Source organism: Tyto alba, unplaced genomic scaffold (assembly GCF_018691265.1).
Source record: "Tyto alba isolate M040663 unplaced genomic scaffold, T.alba_DEE_v4.0 Super-Scaffold_49, whole genome shotgun sequence".
NCBI classification, from domain to species: Eukaryota; Metazoa; Chordata; class Aves; order Strigiformes; family Tytonidae; genus Tyto; species Tyto alba.
In genome coordinates this window covers 3,170,785-3,195,915 of record NW_024881325.1, presented here as the reverse complement: position 1 = coordinate 3,195,915, position 25,131 = coordinate 3,170,785, and the positions used below count along the sequence as shown (strand labels likewise).

Genomic DNA, 25,131 nt, shown 5'->3' with positions numbered 1-25,131 from the left:
CTGAAAAGGTTGCTAAAGGGTTCAAATTGATTGTTAAAAACCAGCAGAACATGGATTGGGAGTGTGTGGATGCAATGTTGGATGCAGCGTTCAGTGAGTCAGAAAAGCAAATGATTGTGAAAGCAGCCAGAGCCCAGGTGCAAGTTCAGATTTTGGCTGGAAGACTGCTGGGAACAGTACTGTACCGAATACTGAAGGTTCATGTCTTCTAAGAAGACAGCACTGACATTCTTGAGACAATGGAGCAATAGTTATTTTGCTGAAAACGTGGCCATATTAGTGCCTGCAATGGCAGATCAAGTCACAAAGTACAGGATACGGTTGTGCCAGAAATGTTCATATTTTTCTCATTTTTCTTTTCTGTTCAGTTATTTTTCTTAGTTTTTTTTTTTTTTTTTTGGCGGTGATTTGTTTCTTTTTGAAATGAGTGCTATTCTGAGCCAGTTTTAAGGCCCTTGGACAGAGCTGCCCGCAGGGACGTTCTCCCCTCAAATGCAGCCTCGGCGCGGCTGTGAGGTCACAGAGCCCTGTCATGTCATGATGGTCATAATACCGACCACTCAGCCCGCAGCCCCCGCTGCAGCACCAGCACCAGCAGCAGCAACACACACAGCACCAGCAGCAGGGGCAGCAGCACGGTGCAAGCACGGGGCCATGGCCCCCACCCACCACCTCCTCCTCATCCTCCTGCTCCTGGTGGCCCTGCATGCCAGGGCTGCCAGGACAGCTCCGTGGAAAGCGTGGGGAACAGGTAAGTGGGGGACGGCTCGTGCAGCCTTTCACGGGCCAGAGGGCTCTTCTCCCCAGGAAGCGTGGAGGATGATTTTCTCCCTCCAGTGCTTTAGCAAGGGCTTCCTCTCTCTCTGTGTGAGCTCTCCCGGTCAGAAAGCCCCGAGGGGCCGTATGTTGGTCCATCTGCTCCTAGAGGTGCTGCACATGGCCTGGAAAGAGTGTTTGCAGAGGTGCCCTGTCGTTACGAGGGGCCCCTTTCCAGTGCCTGCAGTTCCCTAAGGCAGGCGGGGATCCCAACATGCAATGGAAATGTTTCACATCTGTGTCTGCTTCTAGATGAGGCTGGTGGCAATGGTTACAAGGCTTCTCAACTCAATGGTGACTGGGAATCTTTGGGCCATCCTGGAGGTAAGTTCTCAATGTCCATTTTGTTGAAAGAGTGAACACTGACAACTTGGCAAGAGTTTATTCACGTGCAGATCTCCTGAAGACCCCCTCACTGTCCACGGCTTCCCAATGTCTTTATCTAGTATTCCTGTCCTCCAGCCTGAGAGCAATCTCACGGGTAATTTAGAGGCAGCAAGGAGCATCTACCTTCTAATTTTTTCTTTCCGTGTGAAATGCAAGTTGCTCGTTCTGCGGCCGACGCGCAGACGTGCAGAAGAGCAGAGAGGGAAAGGGTCGGGCTGAGTGCCGTGCCCCGGGGCGCTTTCCCTTGCGAAGCTCTTTGCCGGCCCCTGGGAGCCTGAGCTGCTCCCTCCCGGTGCCGGCTGCCAAGCCAGTGGGCTTCTTGGGGCTGACTTCAGAGCTGGTGCGAGCTCCAGGGAGTCCTTTCTCCCAGTGGCTCCACGCGTGGTTCATTTTGTCCCAGCGTGGTGCCACTGCAGGCACACGGTAACTCTTTGCACCAAGCTCCTGAGCGGAGGGGAGGAGGAGTGCCGTGGAGTAATCCCGTCTTTGCCCGGCGCTCCTGAGCTGCCACTCCGATCTGAGGAAGGATCCTGGACTGTGTCACCGGAGCCGTTCTGTCCTGTGCTTCTTTGCAGCCGTGCCTGTAGGCGCAGGTGATGCAGCTTGGCAGCTGGGTTCCAGGACGGCGACTGCGGGAGATGGCACGGGTACGTCCTGGCTTTTCCCTCCCCTTCAGAGCTGCCCGCTCACAGCCCAAAGGTCAGCCGGCCGGGCGCCTCTGCAGGTGGGAGGACGGAGACCTGCCCGTGGGTGCCCTCTGCTTGCGTGACCCCCTCACCGCTCCTGCGATTCGCGTCTGCCAGTGTAGATGACGGGAGCTTCTCTGGGTGATTAATAATTACAGATGTTCCTGACGGGAGGACTTTTCCAGCTCCTCGGCTGGATCTGGTGCAAGAGTCTGGCTGGCATCCCACGGGTGAGTATTCTGTCCTCTGCTCACCTCACAGGCTGTGCACTGGTTTTGTGCAATTTATTCATGTGGAATCGTACCAAATACGTTCTGTTAAGGTCCTCCCAGAGCTGAAGGAGGAAAAAACTCCCGGGAGCCATCAGAAATCATGAAGAAAATACTGGAGGAGCTGGAGAGAACACAGGGTGGGTACACTTTGCTCTGCCTTAGCCGTGAGACTCGTCAGCCGGAGCTCTTAGATCCGTGTCCAGACACGCCGTCGCCGGCCCAGCAGGCAGGGGTCGAGCAGAGCCTCGCAGCAGCGATGCTGGGTTTCACGCCTTGCAGGCGCTGGCGAGCCACAGAGATGGGGCAGAGCCTCTGCTGCCAGTTGTGGCTCAAGCCAAGTGCCAAGGGCAGCTGGTGCCCCCGTTTTACCATCACGGCTCACAGCTGGCTTGTGCAGATGTCGGCAGGCAGATTTATTTATCTAAACCTTACCGATGGCTTTGAGAAGCGTTGCCTCCTGGAGGTGCCACCGCCCTGATGGGGAACGGTTCCACCTGACCCAACTGTCCCGCTTTCTTTCTCAAGAGACAGACCCAGAGGCTGTGCAGGAGTCGGCGTTTCCAGGAGGAAGCAGTGGCTCACGGCCCGCCTCTGCCTCAGCAAGGGAGGCGATGCAAGCCCCCCGCATGCCAGGTAATTGCTGTGCCGGGGTCAGCCGCTGGCACCCATCGGGATCGCTGTGCGTCAGCAGGCTCTTCCCCACCCCAGTCCCGCTCTTGCACGTCACGTCAGCAGCCAAAGGGGAAAGTGCTGTGGGCTCGCGGCACCTGGGCCACGTTCCGCAGATGATGGGGAATGTAACTCTTAATCCGACGCACCTCCCGCTGTAGCTGCATCCCAGAGCTTGCCATGAGTCCCTCGAGGCCCAAGAGCAGCACAGAGCGGGATCCCTCCCGTGAGCCGAGGTCCAGAGCGATGCCCTGACTCCCCAGCTGGGCAGGGGCTTGGAGGGAACCTCCCGTCCTCCTGCATCCTCTGTGCCTGAGCCATGCGGAGGCTTTACCTCTCCTCTCTGCTTTTTGGCAGTGCTGTCAAGGTTTGGGAACATCATGGCAAAGTGTATGAATTTCCTCAAACAAACTCAGGTACTGAGCAGTCTTGCTGGGGTCCTTCAGTGGGAGATAAGTCCAGAACTCTGGGAGCGGCTGCAGGCGGTGCCCATGCTGGGGAAAAGGCAGAAGTGGGGAGGGAGGCTCAGGTGTCTCTTGAGAAGTCCTGACTCCATCCCCTGGTGATGTGGGAGCTGCCCGGGGGCAGGGAGAGTTGGGGGTGGCACTGCCTGCTGCAGGGATGGTTTCTTCTGTCCGTGTCCCTCGAAGGAGCGACTGCTCGAGCAGATGCGCTCCCCGCCACGTGCTCCTCTGGCCGCCTCAGTTTTGTTTGGGGGGACAACCTGTCCCAAAGGGTGGGAGCGTGCCTCCGGGCACCAGCACTGGTGGGAAAGGAGACCATCCTCACCATATGAGATGCTGCCAGCTTACAGTGGTGCAGGACAGACTAACATCCCAATTGCATCTCCAGGTGCGGTCGGCGAAACACCACTTGTCCCGTCCCCAGAACACAAGTGTCTCTGTCCCAAATGTGGAAGGGCTGCATGATGGCACTGGTAGATTTGTGACTCGTGCCACTTGCACTGCTGTGTGCGTCTGCATCTGGAGGTGCAGGAGAGAAAAGAGTGAGTCATGATTTTCCCCACCACCACTTTCTTGCATGGCTGCTCGTGGGCCGTGCTCTGGAGAGGAGTCCCTGTGTCCCTCCTGCAGCCGAGTGCCTCAGCGGCTCCTCTCTCCACAGACATGCCCCTGCACCTTGGGACACGGCTGGAAACCAGCTGCCCCTGCACCCGGTCACCCACCAGCCACCCCGGCACCCGCTGAGACACAGACCAACAGCAGCTGCAGCCCCGCGAAACAGGCACACTGCCCTCCAGACGGGCCCCACTGCCTCTGCACCCCAGCCCACCCCGAATGCCTGAAGCCACAGAACCTGCCCAGCTACCCCGACCAACCCAGACATCCCACTTGCCCCCATGTCCAGCTGCACAGGAAGGGCTGAATGCGCTTGTAATGTAGGGTTGAGGGTGGGGAGACAGAGCCCCCCACCCAGAGCTTCGGGGCAGCCCTTTCACCCCCCCCATGAAGAGGGACAGAGTCGGTGCAAGCGTCCACATGGCCCTAACAGCCAAACCCCACGAGGCACCAAGCACTGGCTCATCTCCACGCCCAGCTGCGGCTGTGGATATGCCCACTATGTCCACTCGCGGTGGAGGCAGGCAGGAGCCACGCACGGGGGGCTCCTCTGACTGGCATGCACAGCCCCCGTGAGCTGGGGAAGCGTTCCCCTCACTCCCCCCAGGCACGCAATAAAGTTACTGTAAGCAGAAGATTGCTTTGTGTCTGAAGTTTATCAACTCTTTTGGCCTGAACAGATTTCATCTTTACACAGCAAGCTGTGGTAGTCTACAGGAAGTCTTTAAACTTCCCTTGTTAAAAGCCAGGTTCCAAGTGCTATTTTTCCAGTCACCACGCGCTTGTATTCTAAAATTCCCAAAGCAGGGGATGCGTGAAGATGACACTGCAGCTGTGGAGCTGCCTAACTTTCCCGAGCAGCAGCAGCAGCAGCAGCAGCAGCAGCAGCAGCAGCAGCAGCAGCAGCAAAGACGAAGGCGTTTGCTGCCTACCTGTCCTGGGTTGAGTGAGTGGTGGAGTTTTTGGTGGCAGGGGAGGGGGCTATCGGGGCGGCCCCCTGTGAGAAGCTTCTCGAAGCTCCCCCAGCTCCACGTCAGCTCCACTTCTGTTTGGGAAATTGAGCCAATCGGCTGCGCCTCTGCGATAACGTATTTAAGAAGGGACGTGGTGACGGGCAGTGGGACTTGTGAGGAGGAGTTGCTGCAGCTGCGTGAACACCAAGGTCAGTGGAGGAACGGAGGAAGAAAGGAGGGGGGAGGTGTGCCGGAGCAGAGACCCCCCTGTATCCTGTGGTGAGACGGCAGGGCGGCCCCCCCCTGCCACCCATGAAGATCTACGGTGGAGCAGACATTGATTTACGGCCTGTTGTTCCTGCTCAGCTGATCAAGGTTCTGTGCCCGAAGAAGGCCGGGGTCTCATGGGAAAAGGTGGCCCCGCTGCTGTAATTCAGTGCTGGGAGGATTGCAGCATGCGGGGGAGTCCCACACCGGAGCAGCTCGGGAATGGCTGCAGCCGTGGGAGGGAATCCAGTCGGAGGAAGTTAGTGACCCATGACGGAGCAGTGTGGGGAACGCTGCGGTCCATGGGAGGAATTCAAGTCAGAGAAAGTTTGTGGAGGACTGTCTCCTGTGAGAGGGGGACCACGATGGAGCAGGGGGTAACAAGTTTTGGACACTCCCCTCACCGAACACGAAGGAAGTGGCAGCACTGACTGCACCCCCCATTCCCTGCCCCTGCGCCCCTGGGGGAGGAGGTAGAGATATCGGGAGCAGAGCTGAGCCCGGGAAGAAGGGAGGGGTGGGGGGAAGGTGTTCTCAAGATGTGGCAATGCTGCTCACTGTCCTACTCTGTTATGTGTTGTTAGTGTCTGTAATAAATGTATGTTCTTTTTTCCTTCCCCTAACGAGTCTGCCTTTTGCTCGTGATCATAAAAGGGGGATTTTCCCCCATCCCAGTCCTATCTTGAACCCCATGCCTGGCTCTCTGTCCCTTCTCATTGCCGGAGGGGAAGGGAGAGAGAGCTGCTGCATTGTGGTTGGCTGCCAATCAGGCCTAAACCACGACACTACCACAGCCAAGGGCTGAGGCTCCAGCCAGCCCCCAGCCTTCCCCACACGGTGGGGAGCAGCCAGCGCTCGCAATGCCAGTGCTCTCGTGATTAGGCCCGCTCCGCAGCATTCCTAGGCCCGCTTTTAACGGAACCGCTTGTTAACGGGGCTTTCCACAGAGGCGGCCACCCGTCTATCATCCACCGCCTCTCACGCCCATTGGGTTTGGGGCCGTGCGGCACCGCCTCCACCTGGGACGCTCTCCCCTCACTGGACAGCGGGGAAAAGTCTCCGCCCCCTCCGCCATTTCTGCCGAGGCTGCCGCAGGAAAAAAGGCGAAATGGCGCCCCCGGCGGCCGCCCCTCAGCCGCCGCAGTCGACGGGGCCGCTCCGGGCCTCTCCTGTCCTGCTGCTGTCCTGTTCTGCTCGAGAAGCCGTCTCGCCTCGGAAGGCGCTCCGTTAGCGTGGTGTTACTCGACCGAAATCCCTCGCCTGGCGCGTGGCAGGGGCTAGGGCTTCCCGCAGGGCGGCGCGGGCTCTCCCGCGCCCTCGTTTTCGCGCCTCTGGCGGCACACCGCGGCTGCTGTCACGGACGCACCCGGGCCGGGTGCAGAGCAGCGCGCGCGGCTCTGCCCCTGCCGTGGCGGGAAGAGGGGGGCGGGACCGCTGCTCCACAGACAAGGCCCTCAGCCAACGAAACGCCTCGTGGGGCGAGAGGAGGCGCAGGAGCGCTGGCCGCCTAGGGCCGGAGTTCAGCTCCTGCCGGGCTCGAAGAGGCGGCCCCCGCGGGAGCTCCCCTCAGAGGGCGCAGCGGGCGAGTGTTCGGAAGCCCTCCCCTTGGGACGGGGACAACCCCGAAGGGAGCTTGGTGGGACTGAGTGCCCTCAGCCCCCCGCCCCCCTCGGTGAGGGAATGGTGCCTCGGGGTGAGCTTGAGTGAGCGCTTGCCCCCTTCGGGCACCTCTGAGGGGCGGGTTCCCCCTTCGGAGAGTGGGTGCGCACCTTGGTATCATCACTGTTCACGTGCCGTCGTTGTCGTTCTTCCGTGTTGCTGTGCAGCAGCAGCTGACGTGCGGAAAACAGACTCCACAATCTGATAGATTGTAAAGTAGGTATGTTTATTCAGCGCTGGGCACACAGGGGATCACTCCTCCTAATGCGTGCTACCATGTGGCACCATTGCCTTAGATTTATAGAGCAAATGATTACATATTCATAATATTTCGCAATACGCCTATACATATGCATCACCTATCCCCGCTTCGTATTAAAATTAGCATTTCCATGGTCTCCTCCCAGTTGAGTCTGCGCAGTGAGTTCCTTTGGTCCTGGGCAGGGGTCGTGAAGGACTGGGCGGTGGTGGTCGTGGGAGGAAGTATCTCCTCTTCCTCAGTGCTGAACTTTTCACCCCGGATTCCTGCGCAGTCTCTGTCACCCCCTGGACCGGCAGAGCAGGTTTGTGCCGGTTGTGGGGTAATCTTCACTTACTCAGGGGTGGAGGAGGCTTTTTACTTAAACAGGAGATAGTGGTCGAGCAACACAAACATCTTCACTTACTCAGGGGTGGAGGAGGTTTTTTACTTAAACAGGAGATAGTGGTCGAGCAACACAAACACCTCCAAACACCTTGTACAAGCTAGGCAAACCCTTATCTCGACTATTTCTCTTGTCATCCCCTTCTTGCTATTCCCATATTAACCCTTACATCCCCTGTTCCTATCTAGGCCCTGTATCAATCCCCCCTTTTCTTATCATACTAAGTAAATTCTTTTACTTCAACAATTTTCCCGAATAATATAAAGCCTCATGCATAGCAGTTATCCTTTTAAACATTCTCCAGACCCATAAATATAACATGATGGTTAGTACTAATAAAATTCCTAAACTACCTAGTAGGATCACAATGGGGTGTATCATAGTGTTAAGAATCCCTGTTGCAGAAGGCGACCAGCCGAAAAAAGTGTCCCACCAGTTATGACTTGCATCTTGTTTTGCTCTTTGCAAAACCCTGTTTATTTCTTTTGTATCATGGTGAACAGTGACTAAAGTTTTCTCTCCGTTTTTCTGAATTTCTCTCAAGATCCCCAACAGATCTTGGTGTTTAATCAATTGCCTTACTAATGTAAGGTTCATTCCAATAGGTGTAGGTGATAACTCGAGATACCCTGTGATTTTAAATTTTATCAACTGGTGGGAAACCACTGGTGCCCAATATACAAAGTCACACCCAATGATCTTAACAAAGTTACAAATACAGAAATTAGAATGATTCCCAATGGGCAAAGTTACATTGTCATGATCTATCTCTACGAATACACAAGCAGTTCTTAAACATATACAGCCTTGACCAGTATATACAATCACCGTTTTTTACTATTATCTGGGTGAATTTCGAAGTGGCAAATACTTTGCTCAGTGTCAAGGCATACATCTTGGGCATCAATTGTATTACTTTCACAAATGAACCCCTGTTGTTCTTGGGTAATACAAGATTCCACATTTACAGTCTGCCATTTCTCATTCACCTTCCGGGCCCATGCTCTATGTTCTGAAGGATAGAGCACGTGTCCTCATGATTCAATCCTAATGCAATGATGGGGTGGATTACATAAACTGTGGCATTATGTATAGTGAGCACAAAGGCAGTAGCTATGTTAGTAGTGGGGTCATAAGTAAAATTCACCATAGTCCACCAAGATTGGAATCTCCTTTCAAAATTGGTGGCTTTGTCCCAAACAGCCTTTGTTTTCCTGCCCAGTAAGTAGAGCTATTAAATGCTCTGCATCTGAATTTTAATTTCTTGTCCCAATGTTCCCTGCAATTGTGGTTCTCCTGGATAGGCATCCCATTCTTCTTTTGTGGGCACATTTGTCCCCTGCATAACTATAGTAGCCAACGTGTGGTTGCTCACATTTCTAGTCTTATTAGTATGCCCAATGTAAGCCTGGGACCATGGCCATTCACTGAACCTTCGACTATGCATTAGAGGAAAAATGATTATCAGACTTATCGTGAGAAGCGTAATCTTCCTGGCCGAACTTGGGTAACTTTCCATGGGGATTTATGGGCTTTCTTTACTCGGGTGTGATGTATCCAGGCCGAGTATTCCCTAATCTTGATGGCTGTAAACGTCGTGAGCAGCACCTGGAATGGCCCTTCCCACTGTGGCTCCAAGGTTTTCTCTGTAAGAGACTTAACATACACATAGTCCCCAGGTTGTATATCATGTACAGGTCCATCCAGCCCTCTACCTCGAGTACCAATTACATGTTTTCTGATCTTATTGAGTTGCTTCCCTAACGCCACCATGTAGGAGCTCATGATTTCATCTCCAATTTGTGTGGATATTCCTTTTTGTACCCCGTATGGTTGTCCATATAAAATTTCAAAGGGGCTTAGCCCTTCCCTTGCCCTTGGCCTTGTCCGTATGCGTAAAAGGGCCAAGGGCAAGGACTGAGGCCATGTCAGGTTTGCTTCTTGCCCCAATTTTACAATTTGCTGTTTGATTAGTGGTTCATCTTTTCCACTTGACCGCTTGACTGAGGGCGGTACGGGGTATGAAGCTGCCAATCTATACCCAAATGGTGGCTAATTTGTTGTACTACTTTTGAGACAAAGTGTGGTCCTCTATCTGAGGATATGATTGCCGGAACCCCAAATCATGGTATTATTTTATTCTTGTATCAGTTACAGTTACTCCCGAGCCTTAGCTGTTCTAGTAGGGAATGCTTCTGGCCAGCCTGAAAAGGTATCAGTCAGTACCAACAAATATCGATACCCCCCTTTCTTGGTAATTCCGTAAAATCTACTTGCCATTGTTGCCCAGGCCCCTTGCCCTTCCCAATCGCCCATTTCTAGTTTGGGGGCGTTTTTGGGATTAGTCCGGAGGCAGATGTCGCATTGTCGAGTCACCTGCCTTACCGTGGTATACAAATTTCTGGCTACAATCTCTTTATCAAATGACTATACAAAGCTTCTGCTCCCCAGTGTCTCTTTCTATGCTCCTCTCGTGTGAAATGCCATAGTAAACGAGAGGGGATAATTAACTTCCCCTGTGGGGTATAAGCCCACCCTTCCTTGTTATATGTCCCTTCCAGATCTGCAATAAGTTTCTGATCCTCCCTGGTATATTCTGGTTTACTTTCCAGGGAAATTTGCCTATCGGGAATAAGTGCTCCTTCCGTCTTTATCTCTATTTTGGCAGCCCGTTTTGCCTCCCTATCCGCCAGCTCGTTTCCTTTTTCCAATTCAGAGTTCACCTTTTGGTGTGCTTTAGTATGCATAATCGCCACCTTCTCAGGAAGTTGAACAGCTTCTAATAGTTTAAAAATTTCCTCCGCATGTTTGATGTTTTTCCCTTGGGAGTTCAATAGTCCTCTTTCTTTCCAAATTGCTCCATGTGCGTGCACAACTCCGAAAGCATATTTGGAGTCCGTGTATATGTTTATGATCTTACCCTTGGCCAGTTCCAGGGCTCGAGTTAAAGCGATTATTTCTGCCTTTTGTGCAGAAGTATTTGCAGGCAGAGGTCCTGATTCTATTACCTTTTGACTGGTGGTAACGGCATACCCGCGTGTCGATTACCGTTCAGGACGTAACTGCTTCCGTCCGTGAACCAGTTCTCCTCATCCTTCATGGGGCTTTCCTTCAGGTCAGGGCGACTTGAGTATGTCGCCTCAATTGTTTCCAGACAGTCATGGTGCACTGGTTCCCCCACATTACCGCTGAGGAAAGAAGCTGGGTTGACAATATTAGTGACTATTATCTGTACATCATCTTGTTCTACTAGTGCAGCTTGGTATCTCAGAAATCTTTGTGGGGAGAGCCAATGCCCTCCCTTTGCTTCCAGGACTGCCGATACTGTATGGGACATATAGGCAGTCATTTTCTGGCCCAGAGTGAACTTCCGAGCTTCCTGTATGTTCAATATCAGGGCAGCCACCGCTCGCAGACACCCAGGCCACCCTTTTGCAGTCGCATCTAGTTGTTTAGAGAGGTAGGCGACAGCTCGTCGGTATGGACTAGGTCTTGTGCCAGTATTCCCAGGGCAATGCCCTGCTTCTCATAAGAAAAGAGAAGAAACGGTTTACTCACATCTGGGAGTCCTAGAGCCGGGGCCGACATCAAAGCCTTCTTCAGTGAATCGAAGGCTCGCTCAGCCTCCTCATCCCATTCGAGGTGCGTCTGTTCGGTGTTCGTTAGCGCATACAGGGGCTTAACAAGCAGTCCATAATTATAGATCCATAGCCTGCACCACCCCGTCATTCCCAAGAAGGTCCTTAATTCTTTTACTGTCTGAGGTTTCAGGGTTTGACATATGGCCTCCTTACGGGACTGTCCCAAAGTTCTTTGCCCCGCAGTGATCTCATAGCCAGGTAGTTTACTTTACGTTGTATCACCTGAGCTTTCTTCTTAGAGACCCGATACCCCCGTAGTCCCAAAAAATTTAACAAGCTCACCGTCCACGTTGTGCACAGTCCTCTTCTGTCTCAGTAGCGATCAAAATGTCGTCCACGTACTGCAATAATTTTCCTTTTTCGGATGGGGCTTCCCAGGATTCCAAGTCCTTTGCAAGCTGGTTGCCAAAAAGAGTAGGGCTATTCTTGAACCCTTGTGGCAACACTGTCCAGGTGAGCTGGTCTTTCGACCAGTTTTAGGATTTTCCCATTCAAATGCAAACAACTTTTGGCTGGCTTTATGGAGAGGAAGGCAAAAGAAGGCGTCCTTCAAATCTAAGACAGTAAACCAAATCAACTTTAAAGGTTTACAAAAATACGCCTTTTCAGATTGGCCGGTCGCTCCCTTTACCATAACATAGTCGTCCCCCAGTGGTATTAAAGCTTGATTCAAAACAGAGTACGTTGCTCCTGTGTCTACCAAAAGTTCTACTTCTTCTTGTTCTCTCCCCAGCTTAAGTTTAACCAGTGGATCCGCCAGGGTAGATCCCCCAGGTCCCCGTCAGTCCTCTGTTACATTTGACATTCATTGAAGCCTTCCCATTCTCCAACCCTTGCACAAAGCACTCTGATCCCGCCCCAGCCGCGGTCGTTGCCTGGCCGGTCTCTGAACCAGAGTGGCCATCAACTTCATCTGTCCTTGTCGACCTTCTTCTTCCCTGTTGCTAAACACTTTCCACGCCTCCTCTAACAATACCTCCAGATTCCCACTTTCCGTAGGGCGCAGCTTCTGAAGTTTTCAACCTTATCCACCTTCGTACATCTCTGTCCAATACTACATGATGAGCAACACCTCTTTAGCTTACCCCTACTTTCCTTACTTTCTCGTTCAAGTGCGAGCACCATAGGGTCCTGTGGGGGTACTAACCCACAGTCCCTTTGCCACTCTGGGTGGTTTCGCAAAGTGAAAAACATATCTGTATGATACCTCATCCCATTTTCCTTCTCTCCTTAAAAACAACATAAGTTGTAACAAAGTGTTATAGTCCAGTGTTCCATTAAGCGGCCATTTAGCGCCATCCTCCAGCTTATAGAGCGGCCACCACTGATTGCAATATTTTACAAGAGTCTTTTGCTTTCCGTGCCTCTGCTCCCTGCAATGTCCCGCCAATGGGCGAGTATACAGCCGAGAGGGCTCTTTTTTAACACCCCTCTCTGAGTATTACCCATCTTGTTTCTGTAAAACACTCGCTTAACACGATCACCACACAGCAGTCACTCACAATCTTATGATCACCACACAGCAATCACTCACAATCTCCCATTCTCACGGACGTCCACATACTTACAGCACTTTCATCTGAAGTTAAAACAGAGCACAACAAAATAAAACACTACAAAACAAAACGCCTTTTCAATCACTCTTGCCTGTGGCCGCCCTATCGGCCAACAGGTCCCCCCCCGATTGGAGCCAGCGACCGCTCTATCGGTCTGTGGCAAGATGTAATTGCCCCCAGACTCCCCTCACCCGCACGACAAATAGAACACAACAAAACAGAAGAAAACACAACAAAACAAAGGCCTTTCAATTTGGAGCCAGCGACCGCTCTATCGGTCTGCGGCAAAATATAATTGCCCTCTAGACTCCCCTAACCCGAATGGAGCCAGCGACCGCTCTATCGGTCTGCGGCAAAATATTGCCCTCTAGACTCCCCTAACCCGCACGAATTCGCGCCTTTTCGGTGCACCTACCTGGCTTAGCTGCACGCCAGACGTCTCTGCGCGATTTACCAGCTGCCCCAGCCACGCGTACGACTTACAGGCTCCTATCCTTGAACACACCGTTTAGTCCGCGGCTTCAGGAAGTCCTTGTCTGCTCCCACGGTGAGCGGCTGGTAGCGGAGGCTCCTCTGAGGAAAGTGCTCGGGGCGCGCCTGGGAGAGTCCGCCCTGCAGTCGATCCCGCAGTCGAGCAGAGAGTCTCCTGCCTGGCTCGCCAAAACTGACGTGCGGAAAACAGACTCCACAATCTGATAGATTGTAAAGTAGGTATGTTTATTCAGCGCTGGGCACACAGGGGATCACTCCTCCTAATGTGTGCTACCATGTGGCACCATTGCCTTAGATTTATAGAGCAAATGATTACATATTCATAATATTTCGCAATACGCCTATACATATGCATCACCTATCCCCGCTTCGTATTAAAATTAGCATTTCCATGGTCTCCTCCCAGTTGAGTCTGCGCAGTGAGTTCCTTTGGTCCTGGGCAGGGGTCGTGAAGGACTGGGCGGTGGTGGTCGTGGGAGGAAGTATCTCCTCTTCCTCAGTGCTGAACTTTTCACCCCGGATTCCTGCGCAGTCTCTGTCACCCCTGGACCGGCGCAGAGCAGGTTTGTGCCGGTTGTGGGGTAATCTTCACTTACTCAGGGGTGGAGGAGGCTTTTTACTTAAACAGGAGATAGTGGTCGAGCAACACAAACACCTCCAAACACCTCGTACAAGCTAGGCAAACCCTTATCTCGACTATTTTCTTGTCATCCCCTTCTTGCTATTCCCATATTAACCCTTACATCCCCTGTTCCTATCTAGGCCCTGTATCACAGCAGCGTCCCCAGCTGGTACGTGGAACTTAGTTAACTGTTATCGGGGCGTTGTTTTGGCTGCCCGGTCCCCGTCATCTCACTGGCTTCGGCTGTTTGGATTTGGTTGCAAACTAAAGTTTGTTAAAGCTTCTTGTCCGTGTGAAGCCGCTTTGGTATACCTCGGTGACCTGGTGATATTCCTGGTGGGTTTTTTGAATGTTCTGGGGGACGCCCAGGGCCTGTAGGCGCATCAAGGTCTTTCAGAGGAGGAGAGGTGTTCCTTCAGCTTGCTGGTCTGTCTGCAATACCGGAGTCCTCGGGACTAGTAGATGCTCAGGGAGGGAGGTGCTGTGTTTCGAAGCAAACTTGAAACACAGGTCTGTTTTCTGTGCCTCTTAATTCTCACAAGGTCACTGGGCTAGAGATACCTTGGAAATGGGGGAACGCACAGAGTCGTCAGTCTTTGTTTTGCAAGGAAGGGTTTCTGTTTTCTTGTTCGGAGAAATGTTAGAAATAAGGAGACGTCTGTGAGTTCTTAACAGTTGTGTTCAGGGAGTTTGACTGATGAAGTTCTTAGGTGGTGGTGTCCTGTCTTAATACTTCACAAATAACGTTTTTTATCTCAAATGTGGGAAGGGAACACGGCGCCTTGGTTTCGGCGATCAGAGCAACGAACAGATCAGACGGTGCCCCGACTCCTGTCTGGACAAGGCAGAGGTTTTGCACGTCGAACAAACGAAATCGTGATGCCTGAACAGCTGAAAGGTGAAGCCCAATGCAGTTTTCATCCTTGTGCAGGTGAAACGTTGTGAAATAAATTCGGCCGGCTGCTAAATTCCTTTTTACTTCCAGGTGTCAGTGGACTCTGTTCCTGACGAATACAGACGCTACAGCACAGCCCATGTTGGGGTGAGCACCTTTTGCCGGGTGTCCGCCAGGTACAACCGAGAAGCGCTTTGTTAGCCCCTGCACTCCCACTGCGGGTCACAAGATGGGGTCTGAATACCCAGAGAGACAGCTGTGCCAGCAGCACGTGCAGCAGCGAAACACCACCTTGCCACTGTATTTTGCTTGGGTACCGTAATAAATCTCGCTAGCTAGCACGCAGAGAGGGCTTCCGAGAAGTAGCAGTTATTAAATGTTATTTTTCAGGAGTCCTGTTCAGGAAGGTGGAAAGAGGTAAATTCAGGTACCGATTTTTAGTAAGTTACAGGTGGTGCTGCCGGCAGTGAGGAGGGTTGCTGGAGGGCAAATGCTGGATTTGCGGGAGGAGCAGAGTGCTGTCATGAGGCAGACCATCCCATCCGTCAGATAAATAAATGAGGAGGTGTGGAAGATGAAAAACCTGTTGACTGCCGAGGAATTGGCAGCCTGAGATTGCAGTACAAAACAAGAACAAGGAAAACAAAGGGGAACTACGAGTTAACTGCACAGATTAGCACCTCTGAAAGGGAACCCAGTGATCGAATCCTGGGAACAAAAACCACCTCACTTAAAACATAAGGACTTGGCTCAGACTTTTGGAATGCCAGCTGCAAAGGACTGTTATCTTCATTCTAATTTTACCTGGGAACGGGGCACTACTGGGGGAAAGAAGGGGCTTCCCTTTCTTTGGAAGGCATAAAATCACAGTTTGTTTCAATAAACGATTTCAGTACTCTCAAGTGCTGGGGTCCGTGCCTTCAGTATACCACAAACGCTGCCCGATTTGGGTTTTTTTCAGGAATTAATAGAGACATGAAGAATGGAAAAGAAAGTGAAGAATGATCATTCTTGGTGGTATACTCCCGAGCTGGACGGAGGGAAGGACATATTGAGTACTCATTAAAGTTTTTCATCACCGATCGCTGGACCACACAGGTGAGCAGCTACGGGAAATTCTACATAAACAGACATTACGTGGCAGTTAGCAACTAAGGAACAGAAATTGTATGCAGAGATTTTACGAAGAATATTGCGTGAACAGCAATTTAAGGTTGCCCCTGTGCAGATAGTAAAGTTACTTGTTTGGGTAAGGGATCATCGTCCGTGGTTTCCGGAGGCTTGTTCTTATGACTTAGCCTTGTGGCAAAAGGTGGGCGAGGAAATTCAGACTAAACAGTTTTTGCATCTGGAGACCCCAGAAGGGTAATCTTAATAACATGGTGAGTTGTCTCTACCACCTTAAAAACATTAATGCCTGCAGAAGAAGTTTTGCAAGGGGCTTCCGATAATAGTGCTGCAGCCGAATCGAGAGAACCTGAGAGAACTGAAAATGTAAAGGTCAGAAAAGAATCTCGGTCATTTGAATTACTATACTCCAGTTCTAATCATGAAAATTCAGAGGTGCCTGCTGAGTTGCCAAAGGATGAAAGTTTGGGTATGGATGATCCTTTTGATACAGGGTCAATTAATCCAGGTCAGGAGGCAAACTTGTATCCACCGTGAACACCAGTAAAAGTGTTACAGCCTCAGCCCCAACTGCAGATGAAATTTTACAGCGACAACGGCAAACTTCTATATCACGGCTTTCTATATCAAAACCACCTCCCTCCGCCCCGGGGCCACCTTCATAGCAGTCACCCGCTGCGGCTGCACTGGGTGAAGTGCGTACTTGAGGATTATTAGACGAATGTCGTTTTGAAGCATTAAAAAAAGGGGATATTTTTATTTTACAAGCTATGCCAGTCATTTATCTACCTAAGAGGCCTCCGGAATATGCTCGTTTACCATAGGATGTTATTAAGGAACTCAGAAAGTATATGAAGGAGTATGGACTACAGGTGTCTTTTACAATGAACTTGTTGTAAGCTACAGCTGACTCCTATGTCACGACTCTGTTAGATTGTAAATCTATTCTAAGATTGATTTTATTGGCTACTCAATTTTCTGTTTGGGCTTAAGGACAGTAGAGCTGCGGGAATTGCATCTGGAGAACGAGAGTTGCTAGGACAAGGTAACTTTGCTACTGGAGCGTCGGCCTGGATTTGGCCTCAACGCAATCAGCCACAATAATTGATACCAGCGTATCTTTATTATCAACAGGGATTTTTGGCCCATTACCAAGAAGTTTAAATGCTCTATTACTTGGCAGGTCTACTACTAGAGCCGGATTGCTTGTACTACCAGGAGTAATTGATTCTGACTATATGGGAGAAATAAAACTATGGTGTGGATACCCCACCCACCCCGTACTATACCGGCAGGAGAACCTTAGACACAATTGATTTTCTTTCCCCATATAGTCAGTAACAATCGACCTGCCTTACAACAGCAGAGACGAGATAAAGGTTTTAGGAGTTCTGGTATGCCAAATACTTTTTGGACAAAAAAAGATTACAACAGGACAACCTATGTTAACCTGTAAGGTAAATGGTCATGCAATAACTGGGTTATTGGATACTGGTGCTGATGTTTCTATCACACAAAAAGCAGATTGGCCCCCTGAATGGCCTTTAATTCAAGCTTTTGCTGAAGTTACAGGAGTAGGGTGGAACACAGATACCATGGCAAAGTAAACATTCATTACTTCTAGAAGGACCAGAGGGAAAGCAAGCAGTGTTTGCAACCTTATGTACTGCATGTACCGTGCACCTTGCGGGTAGAGACTTACTTCAACAGTGGAATATGACTTTGTCAACAAATTTTTAATGAGGGCCACTGAAGTCCAGCTGCGCCTTAACCTAACTTCACTTGCGGATCAGCCTGTGTGGGTCAGTCAGTGGCCTTTGAAAGAACGGCTGGAGCAATCTTGTCTGTTAGTAGAGGAACAATTACGGGCAGGACATGTAGTTCCATCTACTAGCCCATGGAATACTCCAATTTTTGTTATTCCAAAGAAACCACAAAAATGGAGACTTTTGCCACATTTAAGAGCTATTAATGCTGTTATGGCACCTATGGGAACCTTGCAGCTTGGGACACCTAGTCTAACAATGATTCATGAGAACTGGAATTTACGAGTCATTGATTTAAAGGATTACTTTTTTACAGTTTATCTACACCCTGATGATATCGATTTGTTTTTTCCTTACCTGTGATAAATAATGATCGGCCAATGAAACGTTTTCACTGGGTAGTCTTACCACAGGGCATGAAAAATTGCCCAACCATTTGTCAAAATGTGGTGAATGAAGCTCTTTCTCATGTCAGGCAAATTTATAAGGATATAATTTTATATCAATATATGGATTACCTTTTACTGGCCACAGAAACACTAACACACCTGAATATTGTATCTGATTCCTTAAGACATGAATTAGGTCGATATGGTTTTCAAATTGCTCCAGAGAAAGTACAAAATGTGTCACCTTGGAAATATTTAGGCTGGAAAGTATATGAATCTACTGTTTATCCTCAGACTGTCAGAATTGCACCTACGATACAAACACTGAATGATTTACAAAAGTTACTGGGAACTATTAACTGGTTATGTCCCTTAAAAGGGATAACCACACAGGAATTGTCACCCTTATTTTGTTTGCTTAAAGGGGGTACTGACCTTACTTCAGAATGATGATTTAACAGAGATTGCAAAGTCATCTTTACAAAAGGTTATACAAAAAATTAATACACCATTTGCAAACCAAATACATTTGGATTTAACTGTTAGGCTATTTGTCATCTATCATAGCTTTCAACCATATGCTTTACTTGGACAGTGGTACTCTGAGGAGAACAATGAAAAATCATCTCTAATTATTATATAGTGGTTATTTCTTCCTCCTTTTTTTTTTTTTTTTTTTTTTCCAAAATGTTGACAACAGCAATTGAAATGCTTTCTTGGTTAGCTACTTCTGGACGACATCATGGTCAACAATTAACTGGAAATGATCCTCACTATATTCATTTACCTATAACTAAGTATGATTTTGCTACCTTGGTTAGAGTGTTACTGGAAAGTGGTAATTAACTCACTCACTTAGACTCAATTTTGGAGTTTTAGAAAGCAGGCATTCTTTATTACAGCGCCGGACACACAGGGGAGAGCTCCTCCTCATCTGTGTGTGAGAATGAAATCAAGAAGCATTTATACTACCTTAGTCATACGTATTCAACGCATTTTTATCATATTCATAACTTTTCCAGGAACTCATTTAGCATATGTTAATGTCTCTTGCGCATGTCAGTTGGAGACTTCGGGTAGTCGTCGGGGGTCTTCAGATGAAGGCTCGTCGTCTTCTTCACTGTGTTCGCCAGTTGACCCTTGCTTCTGCGCAAACTCAGTCCCGTGGTCACGTAGATCTTGTCCTTCAAGGCTGGCCTGGTCTGGTTTTGTTGCTAATTTTCAGCTTCTTTATCTTTACGGTTCCTTGCACCTGCCACTACAAGGCCAAACCGTCTCCAGTAAGATTATTTATGAGTGCCTTATTCTACAGTTATTCCAACTATTCCTCAAAAGATCAGCATTTGTTCTGCAGCACAATTGTCAAATGGTTAAAACACCTTAAATTGATCTTAATAATTCTATTCCACAAATACCTATTTTCTAATAATCTTAGTTTGCAGGTATCAGGTAAGCTCGGGTCCTGTCCAGGGGATCATGCAGACGGTGGTTTGGGGGTACCCACTTTGCGAACCCATGTGTCCTGTTTTGATAAGAGGTCACACATTTCTTTCCTCCAGTTCCTGTGTTTCCTCCAAACTACATTCATCGGTGTCTCGCCAGATGTCCCCATCCCACCCCTCAAGATCTACACTTATCATTGACTTTTGGATCTGGACAATTACTGGGTTTTTTTTTTTTTGCTCACACCAACATAATTCCAATGTTTTCTTCCAGTAACTGTATTCACTCTCTTTTGTGTAAAAATTCCTTCCTTAAACAATCAATTTCTATAAATTATCTTTCTCCACTATTCCAAAGTGATCTAGCAACTGAATCAAACAGGCACCTAAGATGGGGCACACGTTCCCTTTACCTTGGCCAGCCCAAAAACTTCTGTGGCTCTGTTCCAACTTCCCCACAACGGCCATCAGATCAATCCGTTTCACCTTCACCCACTGTACGTCTAGGGGAGAAGGGACACAACTGTGCCTCCATAATAGCTCCACTGTCAGCATCCTGCTGACTACGTCAATTAAAATGTCGTGGAGGCTCTCAAGATAAACAGACAACAATTAAATTTATGTTAATACAATCAATTGGCACTCTGGCAATCGTTCACAGAGGGCAGATCTGAGTGTCAGGGAGAGGAAAAGCTATTGCTGCACAAACTCCTGGGATTTAACGACAATCCAAAGCGCTTGGTCACTCACCTAAAAAGCGAGGGCTCTCAACCGTGGGGAATTTCTTCGGGTGGCATCCCGACCCAAGGGGGGAACCTCAAGGAGTTTCCTTGGGCAGCGTCCCGACCCAAGGGGACGGTCCTCGACCTCAGCTGTGCTGCTCCAGGGAGGACTAGCTCAAAATGGCTCCCCCCGGGGGCTCCGTTTCTACCCTCGACAAATCTGATCTGCGGTCAATAATCAGCCCTTATTGGCTGAGGGCCCCAATTCCCATAAAGCCCTGAGAACAAGGGCACCAAAAAAAAAAAAAAAAAATCAATGGCCACTATATTTCAGCAGCCAGGAAGCCCCATTTCCAGCAGGTGGGTGCACCTGCCACACATGGTTTCCTTTTGCATGTCAAATAATTTAAGAGAATTTTTGCCTGTTTTATCGATTGACTTTGCTCTGTGAGGACCCTGACAGAAAGTATTCCCTTCAATTACACATGAAGAAGAAATGGAAAAGTGAAAACTTCATCTTTGCCCTAAAACCAAAGGGACCCATTAGCCCTGGTTAGTGCCAAAGGGGGCCCCAGCCTGGAAGATGACTCCGGGAGGGCATCTTGCACTTGTCTCGAGACTGAAATCCCTCGCTCCATCAGCATCATCCTGAGCTGTTGGTAACAGCACCCGAGGAGGTCAGAAATCCCTTGCCTGCGGTTTCCTCCTCTTTGGGGGGACTGGGAGCTCCTCGCTGCCCCTGTGACAGTGCCTGGAAAGCAGGGCAGAGCTGTGGGCTCAGCCCCGGGTGGGACTGTGTCCCAGCCCTTGGACGGAGCTGCCCGAGGGGACGTGTTCCCCTCTCCGGGAGGGCAGCTCCCCCGCCTGCGCTCCAGCGGCTCTCCACGAGCGCCCTGAGAGACGTCCCCACGCAGCCTCGGCCCGGCTGTGAGGTCACAGTGGGGCTGTGAGGTCACAGAGCCCTGTCATGTCACGACAGCCATAAATATGGATCGCTCAGCCCCCGGAGCCCACTGCAGCACCAGCAGCGGCAGCAGCAGCAGCACGGTGCAAGCAGAGGGCCATGGCCCCCACCCACCACCTCCTCCTCATCCTCCTGCTCCTGGTGGCCCTGCATGCCAGGGCTGCCAGGACAGCTCCGTGGAAAGCGTGGGGAACAGGTAAGTGGGGGACGGCTCGTGCAGCCTTTCACGGGCCAGAGGGCTCTTCTCCCCAGGAAGCGTGGAGGATGATTTTCTCCCTCCAGTGCTTTAGCAAGGGCTTCCTCTCTCTCTGTGTGAGCTCTCCCGGTCAGAAAGCCCCGAGGGGCCGTATGTTGGTCCATCTGCTCCTAGAGGTGCTGCACATGGCCTGGAAAGAGTGTTTGCAGAGGTGCCCTGTCGTTATGAGGGGCCCCTTTCCAGTGCCTGCAGTTCCCTAAGGCAGACGAGGATCCCAACATGCAATGGAAATGTTTCACATCTGTGTCTGCTTCTAGATGAGGCTGGTGGCAATGGTTACAAGGCTTCTCAACTCAATGGTGACTGGGAATCTTTGGGCCATCCTGGAGGTAAGTTCTCAATGTCCATTTTGTTGAAAGAGTGAACACTGACAACTTGGCAAGAGTTTATTCACGTGCAGATCTCCTGAAGACCCCCTCACTGTCCACGGCTTCCCAATGTCTTTATCTAGTATTCCTGTCCTCCAGCCTGAGAGCAATCTCACGGGTAATTTAGAGGCAGCAAGGAGCATCTACCTTCTAATTTTTTCTTTCCGTGTGAAATGCAAGTTGCTCGTTCTGCGGCCGACGCGCAGACGTGCAGAAGAGCAGAGAGGGAAAGGGTCGGGCTGAGTGCCGTGCCCCGGGGCGCTTTCCCTTGCGAAGCTCTTTGCCGGCCCCTGGGAGCCTGAGCTGCTCCCTCCCGGTGCCGGCTGCCAAGCCAGTGGGCTTCTTGGGGCTGACTTCAGAGCTGGTGCGAGCTCCAGGGAGTCCTTTCTCCCAGTGGCTCCACGCGTGGTTCATTTTGTCCCAGCGTGGTGCCACTGCAGGCACACGGTAACTCTTTGCACCAAGCTCCTGAGCGGAGGGGAGAGAGGAGTGCCGTGGAGTAATCCCGTCTTTGCCCGGCGCTCCTGAGCTGCCACTCCGATCTGAGGAAGGATCCTGGACTGTGTCACCGGAGCCGTTCTGTCCTGTGCTTCTTTGCAGCCGTGCCTGTAGGCGCAGGTGATGCAGCTTGGCAGCTGGGTTCCAGGACGGCGACTGCAGGAGATGGCACGGGTACGTCCTGGCTTTTCCCTCCCCTTCAGAGCTGCCCGCTCACAGCCCAAAGGTCAGCCGGCCGGGCGCCTCTGCAGGTGGGAGGACGGAGACCTGCCCGTGGGTGCCCTCTGCTTGCGTGACCCCCTCACCGCTCCTGCAATTCGCGTCTGCCAGTGTAGATGACGGGAGCTTCTCTGGGTGATTAATAATTACAGATGTTCCTGACGGGAGGACTTTTCCAGCTCCTCGGCTGGATCTGGTGCAAGAGTCTGGCTGGCATCCCAGGGGTGAGTATTCTGTCCTCTGCTCACCTCACAGGCTGTGCACTGGTTTTGTGCAATTTATTCATGTGGAATCGTACCAAATACGTTCTGTTAAGGTCCTCCCAGAGCTGAAGGAGGAAAAAACTCCCGGGAGCCATCAGAAATCATGAAGAAAATACTGGAGGAGCTGGAGAGAACACAGGGTGGGTACACTTTGCTCTGCCTTAGCCGTGAGACTCGTCAGCCGGAGCTCTTAGATCCGTGTCCAGACACGCCGTCGCCGGCCCAGCAGGCAGGGGTCGAGCAGAGCCTCGCAGCAGCGATGCTGGGTTTCACGCCTTGCAGGCGCTGGCGAGCCACAGAGATGGGGCAGAGCCTCTGCTGCCAGTTGTGGCTCAAGCCAAGTGCCAAGGGCAGCTGGTGCCCCCGTTTTACCATCACGGCTCACAGCTGGCTTGTGCAGATGTCGGCAGGCAGATTTATTATCTAAACCTTACCGATGGCTTTGAGAAGCGTTGCCTCCTGGAGGTGCCACCGCCCTGATGGGGAACGGTTCCACCTGACCCAACTGTCCCGCTTTCTTTCTCAAGAGACAGACCCAGAGGCTGTGCAGGAGTCGGCGTTTCCAGGAGGAAGCAGTGGCTCACGGCCCGCCTCTGCCTCAGCAAGGGAGGCGATGCAAGCCCCCCGCCTGCCAGGTAATTGCTGTGCCGGGGTCAGCCGCTGGCACCCATCGGGATCGCTGTGCGTCAGCAGGCTCTTCCCCCAGTCCCGCTCTTGCACGTCACGTCAGCAGCCAAAGGGGAAAGTGCTGTGGGCTCGCGGCACCTGGGCCACGTTCCGCAGATGATGGGGAATGTAACTCTTAATCCGACGCACCTCCCGCTGTAGCTGCATCCCAGAGCTTGCCATGAGTCCCTCGAGGCCCAAGAGCAGCACAGAGCGGATCCCTCCCGTGAGCCGAGGTCCAGAGCGATGCCTGACTCCCCAGCTGGGCAGGGGCTTGGAGGGAACCTCCCCATCCTCCTGCATCCTCTGTGCCTGAGCCATGCGGAGGCTTTACCTCTCCTCTCTGCTTTTTGGCAGTGCTGTCAAGGTTTGGGGAACATCAACGTGGCAAAGTGTATGAATTTCCTCAAACAAACTCAGGTACTGAGCAGTCTTGCTGGGGTCCTTCAGTGGGAGATAAGTCCAGAACTCTGGGAGCGGCTGCAGGCGGTGCCCATGCTGGGGAAAAGGCAGAAGTGGGGAGGGAGGCTCAGGTGTCTCTTGAGAAGTCCTGACTCCATCCCCTGGTGATGTGGGAGCTGCCCGGGGGCAGGGAGAGTTGGGGGTGGCACTGCCTGCTGCAGGGATGGTTTCTTCTGTCCGTGTCCCTCGAAGGAGCGACTGCTCGAGCAGATGCGCTCCCCGCCACGTGCTCCTCTGGCCGCCTCAGTTTTGTTTGGGGGGACAACCTGTCCCAAAGGGTGGGAGCGTGCCTCCGGGCACCAGCACTGGTGGGAAAGAGAGACCTTCCTGGTCATATGAGACGTGCTGCCAGCTTACAGTGGTGCATTGGACAGACTAACATCCCCAATTGCATCTCCAGGTGCGGTCGGCGAGACAAGCCCCACTGTGTCCCGTCCCCAGAACATCCCAAGTGTTCTCTGTCCGCAAGATGTGCGGAAGGGCTGCATGATCGGCACAGTGGTAATCGTGATTTTCGTGCCACTTGCACTGCTGCTGTGCTACGTCTTCGTCCGGCAGCGGAGTAAGAGCAAAGAGTGAGTCAGTGATTTTCCCTGCACTGCTCCCTTGCATGGCTGCTCGTGGGCCTTGCTCTGGAGAGGAGTCCCTGTGTCCCTCCTGCAGCCGAGTGCCTCAGCGGCTTCCTCTCTCCACAGACATGCCCCTGCACCTTGGGGACACCGGCTGGAAACCAGCGGGTACCCCCTGCGCTCGGTCAGCCCCACCAGCCACCCCGGCATCGCTGGCAGCTGGGACCAACGCCAGCAGCTGCAGCCCCCGCCTGAAACACCGGCACGTCCACCCTCCAGACGGGACTCCCTGCCACCTCCACCACCACCGCCGCCAACCCCTCTTGCCCCCAGCCCAACACTGGCCGCCTCAGTGCCTCAAAATGGGCCCAGCTCCCCCAAACCCCAACCCAGACGTCCTCCCCGTCCCCCAAGGCCACAGGTCCAGCCCTCTGACGAGGGCTGAATGCGGCTCTGCCAGGGTAGGGGTTGAGGGTGGGGAGACAGAGCCCCCCACCCAGAGCTTCGGGGGGCAGCCCTTTCACCCCCCCCATGAAGAGGGACAGAGTCGGTGCACAAGCGTCCACATGGCCCTAACAGCCAAACCCCACGAGGCACCAAGCACTGGCTCATCTCCACGCCCAGCTGCGGCTGTGGATATGCCCACTATGTCCACTCGCGGTGGAGGCAGGCAGGAGCCACGCACGGGGGGCTCCTCTGACTGGCATGCACAGCCCCCGTGAGCTGGGGAAGCGTTCCCCTCACTCCCCCCAGGCACGCAATAAAGTTACTGTAAGCAGAA

The 25,131-nt window shown here is 51.8% G+C and overlaps 1 protein-coding gene and 1 long non-coding RNA gene across 4 annotated transcripts; one reads left to right on the top strand and one right to left on the bottom strand.

Moving 5' to 3' along the window:
• Positions 1-639: 639 nt before the first annotated feature.
• On the top strand, positions 640-25,131 carry LOC122154820 (T-cell surface antigen CD2-like). Of its 3 annotated transcripts, XM_042806988.1 has the most exons (7): positions 640-751; positions 1,069-1,140; positions 1,779-1,850; positions 2,687-2,794; positions 23,677-23,739; positions 24,182-24,356; positions 24,477-25,131. In XM_042806988.1, exons 1-7 carry the CDS (start codon positions 655-657, stop codon positions 24,793-24,795), a joined length of 906 nt encoding a protein of 301 aa, XP_042662922.1. In that variant the 5' UTR covers positions 640-654; the 3' UTR covers positions 24,796-25,131. The 3 variants fall into 3 exon arrangements, with proteins under 3 accessions (XP_042662922.1, XP_042662923.1, XP_042662924.1); XM_042806989.1 differs by having other exon boundaries at positions 651-1,297; XM_042806990.1 differs by lacking the exons at positions 640-751; positions 1,069-1,140 and adding an exon at positions 1,286-1,297 and having other exon boundaries at positions 2,151-2,794.
• On the bottom strand, positions 8,487-13,365 carry LOC122154821. Its single transcript, XR_006166909.1, has 2 exons — positions 13,045-13,365; positions 8,487-9,088 (listed from the first exon to the last, which is right to left on the bottom strand). It is a non-coding gene; the product is annotated as an uncharacterized LOC122154821 (long non-coding RNA).

What these genes read in the sequence shown, in the direction of transcription:
- LOC122154820 (XM_042806988.1), top strand. Translation starts at nt 655, where the DNA reads ATGGCCCCCACCCACCACCTCCTCCTCATCCTCCTGCTCCTGGTGGCC. An exon ending in ATCTTTGGGCCATCCTGGAG is followed by an intron (nt 1,141 to 1,778) that starts GTAAGTTCTCAA and finishes GCTTCTTTGCAG; the next exon opens with CCGTGCCTGTAGGCGCAGGT. An exon ending in GACTGCGGGAGATGGCACGG is followed by an intron (nt 1,851 to 2,686) that starts GTACGTCCTGGC and finishes TTCTTTCTCAAG; the next exon opens with AGACAGACCCAGAGGCTGTG.